General features: G+C 42.8%; 1 protein-coding gene across 1 annotated transcript in view; it reads left to right on the top strand.

Moving 5' to 3' along the window:
• The window catches only part of notch2 (notch receptor 2), a 43,350-nt gene that overhangs the window by 27,230 nt on the left and 3,509 nt on the right, over positions 1 to 12,611 (top strand). The window contains exons 13-34 of the mRNA XM_080033370.1: positions 990 to 1,100; positions 1,213 to 1,405; positions 1,842 to 1,987; positions 2,123 to 2,236; positions 2,337 to 2,456; positions 2,610 to 2,762; positions 3,083 to 3,311; positions 3,751 to 3,952; positions 4,201 to 4,354; positions 4,537 to 4,721; positions 4,871 to 5,003; positions 5,218 to 5,469; positions 5,659 to 5,771; positions 6,436 to 6,971; positions 7,380 to 7,721; positions 7,854 to 7,987; positions 8,108 to 8,312; positions 8,823 to 8,904; positions 9,018 to 9,171; positions 9,763 to 10,082; positions 11,877 to 12,024; positions 12,234 to 12,331. Of these exons, the coding sequence (XP_079889496.1) occupies positions 990 to 1,100; positions 1,213 to 1,405; positions 1,842 to 1,987; positions 2,123 to 2,236; positions 2,337 to 2,456; positions 2,610 to 2,762; positions 3,083 to 3,311; positions 3,751 to 3,952; positions 4,201 to 4,354; positions 4,537 to 4,721; positions 4,871 to 5,003; positions 5,218 to 5,469; positions 5,659 to 5,771; positions 6,436 to 6,971; positions 7,380 to 7,721; positions 7,854 to 7,987; positions 8,108 to 8,312; positions 8,823 to 8,904; positions 9,018 to 9,171; positions 9,763 to 10,082; positions 11,877 to 12,024; positions 12,234 to 12,331 (4,124 nt within the window). The remainder of the gene's footprint in view (positions 1 to 989; positions 1,101 to 1,212; positions 1,406 to 1,841; positions 1,988 to 2,122; positions 2,237 to 2,336; positions 2,457 to 2,609; positions 2,763 to 3,082; positions 3,312 to 3,750; positions 3,953 to 4,200; positions 4,355 to 4,536; positions 4,722 to 4,870; positions 5,004 to 5,217; positions 5,470 to 5,658; positions 5,772 to 6,435; positions 6,972 to 7,379; positions 7,722 to 7,853; positions 7,988 to 8,107; positions 8,313 to 8,822; positions 8,905 to 9,017; positions 9,172 to 9,762; positions 10,083 to 11,876; positions 12,025 to 12,233; positions 12,332 to 12,611) is intronic.

Below are 12,611 nucleotides of genomic sequence, written 5' to 3'. Positions count from 1 at the left end.
TTGTCAAAATGGGCAATGTGCTTTCTCATCAGTCTCTCAACTACCTGAAGCCTCTTTGCAGGCTTTTAAACAAAGCTCTGCTCTGCTGGACATCTGGTTGCTATAGTAACCACTCAGACTCTACACAGCACTTTTTCTTATTTGAAAGAAACTAAATCTGAGGCTTTTGAAGTAATCTGTTTGCAAGTTCCCATTCATTTTTCTGCTGATTGATAGGTGTGGCTCTTAAAGGTTTAAAAGTGGAGGTAACGGCTTTAATTAAATGCAAAAAGACCCCCATCCCCCACAACAAGAGCTTCCTGTACAGCTTTCAATGTCCTGTAAAGTGTAGAGCGCTCTACGTGTGTTAGTGCGCATGTGTGTGTTTTGGTCACAAGTCTGTGTCGAGCGGTGCTGCCCCACGTTGCTCTGTGGATTAGCAGGTTCAGTTCAGTATGTTGTACCACCAAGAGGCCTGGTACTGAATCCAGGGCTGTCCTCCCTTTACCAAAAGTGGCTTCAGGTCAGCCCCTGTCAGGTCTCACTTTCAGGTTTCATACCCTCACTTCCCCCTCCTCTGACGTGCCTTGTTCTCGCTCTGTCTCGTTTTCTCTTTACATCTCTGTTTATATCGCTGTCTATTTCTGTTTCTCCGCCTTTTCCTCTTTTTTGCCCTCTTCCACTCAAAGCAGTGTGCCTCTAATGTTATCCTATATAATTATGTTATACTTAAGTTGCAGCAGGCCTTTGCTGTGTTAAAAGTCTGTTTTTTTGTCAACACTTCTCAGTCTTAGCTTATCTCCATGGAGTCCAGCTCCCCCTGGTGGCGAAATAGTTAATTGTCACATTTTGTAACAGCTACTTGGACTGCTTCTCGTCTCAGGCAGCTCCATAGTCACCAATCAAGAGCGGGCGCTTAATGTGCTACTTCTAAATCTCACCAACAATGTACAATCAGATCAAATTGTCAAAGTTATATGAGTTCATCTTTGTTTTTTTTCTCTACTCAGGGGATAACTGTGAGATCAATGAAGATGACTGTGCCAGCAACCCCTGTGAGTACGGAGAGTGCCATGATGGCATTAACGAGTACAAGTGTGTGTGCGCTCCAGGATACACAGGTACGTTTGGCATAATACCGCGGTTCAATTCAGTGTGGTAGCCATATACGATCTTTTATTAATGAGGCTGAATAAAACACCTTATTATTCCCTCTGACTCACTCTCTAATAGGAGTTAAATGTGAAGTGGAGATCAACGAGTGTAACTCAAACCCATGCATGAGTGGGGGAACCTGCGAGGACATTGTGAATGGCTTCCGTTGCCTTTGCCCGCCCACCACACACGGCCCTTTCTGCCTCTCAGGAACTGACCACTGCGCCCCACAGCCCTGTGTGCACGGAGACTGTATCGAGCAGCAACACGGGTATGTTAACTTAACACACTGCTACCATGTAGTTTCATGTTCTGAGATATATCTGTCCTTGTCAAATCCTATGCTTCATAATGGGTTAACATACACCACCTATATAGTATAAGTTTGAATATTAAATTTAAAAAAATAATAAGTTAAAGCAACTGTTTGATCAACAATTAAATAATTCTGTCGATCCCTTCAATTCTATTTGGATGTGCCCCCCCCCTACATTTGTAAAATGTCTGCCCCTTGCATAACATTTAAACTGCAATATCAGCAAAACTACTTGAAACAATATAAAAATATAAGTAACATCCATTGTTTAACTGTTCAAACCGTTGCTTGAGATATCCCAACAACCTACCTGCTGTTATTATTACCGTGTTATTGCTCATTTCACATATTTAACTCATGCATTCTGGCCTTCTTTTTTTTGTGTGTAAAGGTACCGTTGTGCGTGCGAAGCTGGCTGGGTGGGACAACACTGTGAGCAGGAAAAGGATGAGTGCCAGCCCAATCCGTGCCAAAATGGTGGCAACTGTTTGGACCGACACAATGGCTACACCTGTCTGTGCCAAGAGGGATTCATTGGTAATGATAATTCTATTATTATTATTCTACTTCAGAATTGGGATTTCAAAAGCTATTGGTTAGCAGTAAAAAAAAGAAACGGCACTGAATTTAAAAAAATGAATGTTTAAATCACCACACCTCTCCTCCTATTAGGTGGGAACTGTGAGAAGAACTCAGATGAATGTATATCAGGGCCCTGTCTGAACCACGGCTTTTGTATAGATGGAGTTAATAGTTACACCTGCGAATGTAATGCCCCATTCACAGGTGAGTGAGACCACATTAACACCATTTATCCTCAGAGCAAAGATTTGTCATTCTCCTGTTTTTTTATCATTATTAAAAATGTGTTGCTATGTCAAAATAGGTAAACATTGTGAGGTGGAACGAGATCCCTGTGCTTCCCATCCATGTGAGAGGGGAGGTGTGTGTAGTACATCTTCAGACTACACCTCTTACACCTGTCGATGTCCCGCTGGTTGGCAAGGTATGTGTCAGTCTGACTGAGTTTGTGTCCATATGATATTCAGTGTGCTGTAATTACGAGACTTGTGATGTGAGGGAAAAGTCCTATCTGTTATTATGTAACGCTGCAAGATTGTTGCTATGCTAATCCATTTGTTCATTCCCAATTGTGCAGGTACACGCTGCAACGAGGATGTAAATGAATGCAAGAAGAACCCTTGCAAAAATGGTGGTCGTTGCGTGAACAGCCCGGGCAGCTACACGTGTAAATGTCAATCTGGATACAGCGGACACAACTGTCAGACAGACGTTGACGACTGCTCACCCAGTGAGTCTCACTTTAACTTATTCACTCACATTGTTCGTGGCTTATTTGTGCCTGTATACAGAATGATGTGGAATATTCTTTGACGTATCATTTTAGACTAGACATATCCTAAGGACTATTAGAAAACAGTATTGAAAGTCACCCAAGGGATCTAATTCCATATGGGTATATGCATCTACAGGAATTAGATATCTGACAAACAAAAGTTGTTAAAACAAGGGAAACTTCCACAGAATCTGCATTTTTTTACTTCGATTTTGCCTTTTTTTTGTATCAAATACTTTGGTCATTCAAAGCCCTCTCTCTTCTCCCCTCTGTAGACCCATGCTTGAATGGAGGCTCGTGTGTGGACGACGTTGGGAGCTACTCTTGTGACTGCCGCCCGGGTTTTGAAGGAGAGCGCTGTGAGACTGAGATCGACGAGTGTGCCAGCCATCCCTGCAGGAACGGAGCCGTCTGCCGGGACTACGTCAACAGCTTTGTGTGCGAGTGCCGACCGGGCTTTGATGGAATCCTGTGTGAACACAACATCCTCGAATGTACCGAGAGGTGAGCCATTCACGTCACGCACGGTCCATCAAGCAAAGCATTTTATTGCAATGCTGACTTCCTGTCAGTGACTGCAGTTAGCAGTCCCCTCCCCTTGTCCACACATCACCACCACATGAACAACATGCAGCCGTCTTCTTCTGATAGTGCCGTGATGGAAAGCAGCGAGTCATTGTTCACGGGCACAGAGACCCGCCTCTTTATAGTGCTCTGTCTCCTGATTGGATAAAACAAGTGGGATACTCGAAATATTATCTCAGAATTACTACAAGAAAGAATGACCTGTGATATGAACACGTATATTAACATAAACAAAAAAATATCACTTCTCATTTAAGTTGAAAATTCGTAGTGATTTCTTCCTTCTTCTTCTGTAGCTTTAAAGTATGTCTCAGTACAGTGCCATTAATCACTACTTTGGTTGTTTCCGTCCCTCCAGCTCCTGTCTGAATAATGGGACTTGCATTGATGACATCAACACCTTTTCTTGCCGTTGCCGTCCTGGTTTCTATGGGACATTCTGTGAGAACGAGCAGAATGAGTGCAACTCTCAACCCTGTAAGAACGGAGGCACCTGCACTGATGGCCTGGGCACCTACCGATGCACCTGCTCCGTAGGATACAGTGGACAGAACTGCCAGGTAAAGGATCACCACAAGTCTACAGAGAATGTTGTATGCATTGCAAATGTATAAAGCGCTTTATAAAACACAATTGGAAGTAAAATAAAAAATGTCCACACTCACAAAACTGAAGAAGACTTGACAACTTGATGATCTTATTAAAAAAGTGTGTTCAGTTAGATTTACTCATGTGCAGAAGTTCATTATGAATGTGTAACATTGACATCCAGCTTTAATCCTCTCTCTCTCCATCTTTCTGTATGCAGAACTATGTGAACCTGTGCAGCCTGGTGCGCTGTCACAACGGCGGCTCCTGCTCTCAGACGGCCACCGCCTGGACCTGCCGCTGTACACCTGGATATACAGGACTCTACTGTGACGTCCCTAGGATGTCCTGCCAGGACTATGCTGCAAGGAATGGTAAGGAGTTGCATTGTATCTTCATAAACTTAACATTTAAATGTTGCTCATTGAGGCCTGTTGGAGAGACCTTTACCTATTGCCTCCACATTCAACGGCCAAAATCCGAAAAATAGGCAGGTATTGTTTTTCTTAACGTTCCTAATTCACTATATGCACTCCCTTTTACCATATTACTGTAGGTCTGGAAGTGGAAAACTTGTGCAAGAACGCCGGGCAGTGTGTGAATGTGGGCAATTCTCACCAGTGTCAGTGCCAGCCAGGATACACGGGCAGCTACTGTGATGAAATGGTCGACGAGTGCAAGTCAAACCCGTGTCGAAACGGGGCAACGTGCAAGGACTATCAGGGAACATATGAGTGCATAGTAAGTCAACTCATGTATGTGTTTGTTGGTGGTGTGGGTATGCATGGTTTGCAGTCTTTCAAGCTAGTTATGTAAAAGTGACAAGCTGCATTATATTCCTAAATCACATAATGAGCTAACCTCTGCCTGTGCTTGTGTCATTGCTCCAGTGTGAACAAGGCTATCAGGGGGTGAACTGTGAGTATAATGTGGATGAGTGCCAGTCAGGGCCCTGCCTCCATGGAGGAACCTGTTTCAACCTTATCAACCGCTTCACCTGCGCCTGCCCACCTGGAACACATGGTTAGTCTGCATTTTACATATGTAAATGGTGACGTTAAATAGCTCCTTTCAATTAGAGCTAAAAGAAATCCGATCCGTTTGATTTGATTGATGCTCTGTAAGGCCTGCTGCTTTAGTAAGGACTCTAAAAATAGTCATGTAAAATGCTATCTTGAAATCGTGTAATACAGTACTTGATACATACAGTGATATCTCTCTGTTTTCTGCTCCATAGGGCTCCAGTGTGAAGTCAATGTGGACGACTGTGCCCCTAAGCATGGCTCCTCTGAACCTCGCTGTCTGAATGGAGGTCAGTGTGTGGACGGAGTTGGCCGGTACTCATGCTCCTGCCCTCCAGGGTTCGTTGGAGAACACTGTGAGGGGGATCTCAACGAGTGTCTGTCTGGGCCCTGCCACGCCCCCGGCAGCCTCGACTGTGTGCAGCTGGTCAATGATTACCAGTGTCGCTGCCGCCTTGGATACACGGGTACATTTATATTATTTAATGCTCGAAGGGACATAACAGCGCCATATTTAGTCATTTTGTATGTTAGAAAACAGCAGCCAGGGCATTAGTGTTGTTGTGTAATGATTTTTTAATTCTCCTGTGAAGCATTTCGGTTGTCAATATTTATTTTCCTGCCTAACTTTCTCTTCCCTCGCCGTGTTCCTCCAGGTCGTCATTGTGAGTCCATGGTGGATCTGTGCCTGTCTAAGCCGTGCCACAACGGTGGCACTTGCTCTATGAACATGAGCTCAGTCCATAGTTACACCTGCCGTTGTCCTCCTGTAAGTTTACTGTAATGTCAGCACTTTTTTTTTTGGTATCACAAGATAACAGGGTTTTGATTGAGCCTCCTCTCTATGCTCGTTTCTCAGTGCAAACTGGCTTTGTTTTTTCATGCACTCTTGTAATTTGTTCATAAGTGTTATGCTAAAATCCCATTACATCTCAAATGTAAAACTCCACAAAATCCTCAAAAGAATACATCATCTTTAGTAGGCCATTCAGAGGATAATGGATCGTTTTCATTAATCTGTCTGCCCATGGTTAAATATAAAAAAAATTAACTGTGTACAACAGTGACTTCAGAATATTATAAAAGTGGACAGGTGGCTAATATTACTACCTCGCTTAACAGTTTCTTCTTTCTTTTGGTCTCATACTAAAACGTCAATCTTTTCACACTCAATACTTGGTTTTCCTCTTAACTAACCTCTTGCTTCCTCTCTTATTCTCATGCTGGCTTCAGAGGGCCACACCATGGATGAGGTATAGTAGACAAGCAGCTGACTAGTAGCAAAACCCCGATGTACATTTGTTGCAGTACTTTTGAGCAGATCGTTTGACACAGAGTTTCAGTAGTCCTTTACAAATGTGTAGCCCAGACAACATTTTTAAAATGACTATATTACTATCACACTTCATCTACGTGTTATGCTTTTTTTTTAGGACTTTACTGGGTTCAACTGCGGTGAAATTGAAGGCGACAGTTACAGTTGTGCAAAGCTACATTGCCAGAACGGTGGGCGCTGTGTGGAGTCATCAGTTGGCCACCTGTACTGCCAGTGCCAACAAGGCTTCAGTGGGCCACACTGTGAGAATGAACAGAGGTGCCCGTTGACCTGCCAAAATGGAGGCAACTGCATCAAAGACCCATCCAACCCGTACCAGTACAGGTGCCACTGTCCCATGCACTCCACGGGACGATACTGTGAGAACAGGCTCACACCGCGCACTCCAAGCTGCCCCTACCTGCAGTGTGAGCGGCAGTCAGGCGATAAAGTGTGTGACGATCAGTGTAACAACCATGAATGTAAGTGGGACGGAGGAGACTGCTCCCTCAACTGGCAGAGGCCTTGGGTGAACTGCCAAGCCAGTGTTGCATGCTGGGATCTCTTCAGGAATGGACGCTGTGATAAGGAGTGCGACAACCCTGGGTGCCTCTTTGACGGCTTTGAGTGCCAGACCAAACCACCCTCCTGCAGGTATCTGACACTATTTTTTTATTTGACTGTTGGAGTCACCTATACAATACAAATACCAAAAGACTCCTCACGAACCGGTACCTGTACATACTGTGTGTGCGCTGTGCACTTTAAAAAAAATCCAGAGTTAATACACAGTCCAGGGTCTGTAAATGGGCATGTTGCTAGCTACGTTGGGCACCCTTTGTTTACATAATATTTGTTTACATAACAGTTTACAGAGCCTAGGCTGTGTATTTTTTTTTCCCAGCTCGCACACAGTACGGACATGTATTGGGTTGTGAGAAGATATTCACGGATTTTGACAAAGTGATTTTGAAGTGTTCTCCAGAACTGATCGCTGATCTCACCTTTTTTTAATAGCCAAATCAACTAAACCATCATCCCTACTGTTCTGTGTATTTTCAGGTATGACAAGTACTGCGCAGACCACTACGGTAACGGCATGTGTGACCAGAGCTGCCACACGGAGGCTTGTGGCTGGGATGGTCTGGACTGTTCGGCCGACATTCCTCCTAAAGTCATTGACGGCACACTGATGATCGTGGTGCGGCTGCAGCCTGAGGAGCTGCTGGGAGACTTGAGCGGTTTCTTACGCTCCCTGGGAGCCCTGCTGCGCACCCACCTGCAGGTAAAGCTGGACGCAAACAAGAAGCCAATGGTGTACGCTTACTATGGCTTTGAGGATGACCAGAGGCGACATGCACAGAAGAGCAGGAACAAGCGTGAGCTGGATAGGGAGGTTATTGGGTAAGGACAGTGCATTATGGGATACTCGCATCATTTCTCATTTTAATCTTTCATTGGATACATTATATTTTGAAATTGATCACCAATTCATTGTTTTTCATTAATAAATACTTTATTTTTTTTTTTACGCAGATCTGTGGTGCACCTGGAAATCGACAACCGTGAATGTGTTTTCGACTGTTTCTCCAACACCAGTGAAGCAGCGTCCTTCATTGCAGCAGCACACATCAAGGCTGAACTGCCTTACCCTCTTGTGTCTGTCGATAGTAAGTAAGCCTGTCATTTGGCAGACAATAACTTTTAGCTGGTGTGTTTCTATGTAAAAACCAAGATCAAATGAAGATTTAAAAAGGCCTGGTGTTTAAACTTACCTTTGTTTCCTCCAGGTGGCCCTACAGATCCCCGTGCACAGCCCTATCTGATGTACCTGGTCGCCGTGGCAGTGGTTATTATTCTGCTGATCCTGGTGCTGGGGATGCTAGCAGCCAAGAGAAAGCATAAACATGGTGTCCTGTGGCTGCCTGACGGCTTCACCGCTAGTAAAAATGACAAGAGGAGAGAGCCTGTTGGACAGGACGACTTTGACATGAAGTGAGTTGGATATTCAGACAAGTTGGATATTCAGTTCAGTTAAGTGTATCCTGAACCCTCTTTTTCACCTATCTAAGATCATCTGTGGGAAATATAGAAAGTACTGGTTAACCAATGCTATATAACTTGCAAAAAAATAAACTCACACAAACATGCATACAAAATGATGATGTACATCCCCGCGTGACTGGTGGAGGCTGTGCACAGCAGTCTTCCGCAACTATTGTAGCCAAGTCTTGCAGATAACGATAGTTTGCAAAAATGTCCTATCAGAAAATGACTCTGTCGACGTCTAATAGAAAAGTATCCCTTCTGTTAAGAAACCGTTGTGTAAGATACTGTACGTTGAGTAGCTTGTACAGCTCAATGGCATCAGTAGTGGACTGTGGTTGAACTGGCAGCTCCAAGTGAAACAAAGCATGTCTTGAACATGGCACGTTTATTGTGTCCTGGAATGCAAGCAGTAGAAAAAATTACACATCCTTATTGACAATTTTTTTCTCATATCAGGAACTTCAAGACCCAGGATGGAGCCATGATAGATGGAGGTCAGAGATGGCTGGAAGACGAGGTCCCATCCAAGAAAGCAAGGGTAAGGGAATCGACAAAGCAACCAAAGAGATAAAGAAGCTGAATTGGAGTAGTTGGGAAAAGGTTTTTGGTTGTTGTGAATATTGAAGTAAGTTCTGCTGCTTTTTTTCACAGACCGAAGACAAACCCTTGCTGTCAATCCCTATGGATGGAGGTGTCGACCGGAGGGAGTGGACCCTGCAGCATCGCAAGGCTGCTGACATCAGCCTCACTCCCCCACAGGCTGACATGGATGCTGACTGTCTGGATGTTAATGTCAAGGGACCTGGTGAGAAAAAATGCACTTCTCAACTTGAATATCTTATTCATTTTCAATAGTTTCTTCAAAGGTGCAGTGTGTACTATCTGAATATTGTGTGGCATCTAGTGGTGAAAGTTATAGAATGTAACACTCCCTGGGTAACCCCTCTGCAACAGAAGCTACAGTGGCCTTCAAGGACACAAAGCTAGTTACTAAAGATGGCATCAGCCACCACTGCCTCAAGTTTTTCCACAATATCAAGTGATGAAGTGAAGATGTATTTAGTTATTTATTCTATAGTACTTCTTCGTCTTCCAACAGGTGCATCCACTTTAAAAATGCATATATGGCCGCTAAGTTTGTCCATTCTGTGCTACTGTAGAATCATGGCAGTGCAAATTGGCAACCTCCATGGTGGCAAGCCCTGCTCTTATGTAGATATAAAAGGCTCATTCTAAGGAATGAAAGAAAAAAACAACTTTTATTTTCAAACGATTATACATTATTAAAAAACATACTTATGAATATTATATTCCATTTCTACCAAGTCTGTTCTGAAAAAATGACAATACATTATACACCGTGCACCTTTAATAATGAATGTCTCCTCTCTCTCAGATGGCTTCACCCCGCTGATGTTGGCGTCGCTGCGTAATGGTGGAGGCCCGGACTGCAGCCTGCACGGAGAGGAGGAGGAGGAGAGTGGAGGAGATGAGCCCGGTCCCAGTGTCATCTCAGACCTGATCACTCAGGGAGCCTCTCTCATGGCTCAGACTGACCGCACAGGAGAAACAGCGCTGCACCTGGCTGCCCGCTACGCCAGGGCCGACGCTGCTAAGAGGCTGCTGGACGCTGGAACAGATCCCAACACACATGACAACATGGGCAGGACCCCACTGCACGCTGCTGTGGCTGCTGATGCCCAGGGAGTCTTCCAGGTGACACATCTGTTTTGATTGGACACAGTATAGAGTCACACAAAAATAAATCCTTCTCAATGATTACTTCTATCCCACTAGAATGTGTGGTGGTGTGTTTAGGCACCACAGCCTTTAAAAGATGCAGTTTCAGAGTAGGGGGGGGGGTTGTTTACATATGCAGAGTCTGCTGTTACTTTATAAAACATATTTACTCTACATGTAATTCTTTGTATTGACGTTTTCTATCATCACAAATCAAAACAAAATGATGTTGAGACACCTGGGGCCTATTGCATAAAAGTGGAATTAAGATATCCAGGATGATTGATAAAGCCAGCCTTGACAAAGTCTAGCCTGGGCACTTTGGATTTGTCAGTTGCATAAACGCCAATCCAGGATGAAAAGGGGCTGCTTTGTCAAGCCAGGTGTAAGTAATTCTGTTAAGTGCCAGCCCACAGCTTGCAGAGGTAGACCCAGAGATCGAACACAGATTTACTGATGGAAAAATGAAAAAGACGGCCCATTTTCCCACAATGCCTTGAAGTTTAAACCGTAAGTCAGGGGGCAGTTCATTTCATACAGTAGATGTATTCTCTGCCATCTGATCTTGATGTCCCTGCATTGTTTTATGATAAAATAGTTGACAGTGAGCAGTCTGCAGGTGTATTTAAAAAATAGAATATCATGGAAAGTCCATTCAAAAAGTGAAACTTTCATAGATTCATTACTCAAAGTGAAATATGTCAGGCCTTTTTTTTGGATGATTGATTGATCATGGAATAAAAAATCCAGTATTTCAAAGTATTAGAATATTGCATACAACCAATCAGAAAAGGATTTATAATACAGAAATGTCGACCTTCTGAAAAGTATGTTTATTCTAGATTAATTTCACATAATGCGTAATGAATCTATATTTAAGTTTCACTTTTTGAATTAAATTACCGAAAAAAGAAAATTAATTGATATTTAATTTTGTTTCAGATGCACCTCGATATAGTTTTAAGTACTAAGTGAATTTATTTGACCGACATTTGCGACGTCATCTGCCATCGATAATCAGTTGTATAAATATAGCCCGCAATATGAACAGACTATCACATAAATTATTATACTCTTTATCATTTCATCTTAATCTAATTATAATTAAGTTAATTATAAATGGTTCAGGTTAAATAAATAAAAAATAAGAACTATTTAACTAAATGACAATGCAGTCAAGATCATGGAATAACACCTTGATTTCAGATTGGAGTGACAGCTGACTGAGCCAATCAGGCAACAGAATAAGTTTATCCTTTACATTTAGCATAAACGTAAAGGATAAATCTCCATGGTAATTTATGTCCCTCCGCTTTTATGCAACCGGAACGAGGCTAACTCAAGCCAGGATAACCGAAATATCCTAGGTTGATCCCTTATCTTGGTTTTATGCAACAGGCCCCTGGAACCAAAGACTAGAATATGTTTGTGAACAAAACTGTGGGCCCCGCTGCTGTAAACAACAACAACAGTGAAACCATTATTTTCAGGTAGCTTTCTAACTTCTAACAGTGTTCCAGGGATCACATTTTCCTATGAGGAAAGTTTGTTATGAGAATATACATTAGAAAATTGTCAATTCTCTGACATGCTTAAAGTTACATAGTGCACCTTTTTAAAGGGAATTAAAAAAAAATTATCAACCAAAACAGTTGTATTATTAGTTTCCACAATTGTAATTACTAATGACACTTAAGGCTTAGACAACAGAGAAATCGGTTGTCCTTTATTCATCATATCACATGTGTCGGCATCTTCTTTTCCCTTTAGATTCTGATCCGTAACCGTGCCACAGAGCTGGATGCCCGGATGAATGATGGCACTACTCCACTGATCCTTGCAGCCAGGCTCGCTGTGGAGGGCATGGTGGAAGAGCTGATCCACTGCCACGCGGACATCAATGCTGTAGACGACCACGGTCAGCAAACCTTTTACAAATTGACTCTTCTTGTGGAATGTCTTATTGTTTCATGTAAAGTGTGTAATTCTTTCAAATGTGTTTAGATAGTTACACCTGTCTAAAAAGCAGCAACAGAAAAATATTAATGAATGGATTGTAAATTTTAAAAAATGGCAACAAGATACTGTGTAACAATCTTGTTTATTCTCACCGTCCCACCATTTTAGGCAAATCCTCTTTACACTGGGCAGCTGCAGTTAATAATGTGGAGGCCACTCTTGTGCTTTTGAAGAACGGAGCCAACCGTGATATGCAAGACAATAAGGTCAGTGCTTTTGTCTTCATTCACGCTATCTCAGTATATAATGTATATGCGCAGTGGTTTGACAGTAAATACAATTCATACAAAAGATACCTTCCTGGAAAATGGATTGAGTAAAAGTTAAAGTCGCCCTTTACAAAAAGTCTGAAGTGCAAGTCACAAGTGGCTGTGATCAAATATAATCTCACTAGTATGGTTAGTAAAAGTCAAGACCTATTTTAGCCAAAATACAGCTGCTTCCATCAGAGTCGTTGCTTTCAGCACTCTCTCTCTCTCTCTATAT

This window comes from Ammodytes marinus (assembly GCF_949987685.1).
Source record: "Ammodytes marinus genome assembly, chromosome: 8".
In the NCBI taxonomy this organism is placed as follows: Eukaryota; Metazoa; Chordata; class Actinopteri; order Uranoscopiformes; family Ammodytidae; genus Ammodytes; species Ammodytes marinus.
Note: the sequence above shows the minus strand (reverse complement) of the source record. Positions and strands in the feature narration are given on the sequence as shown.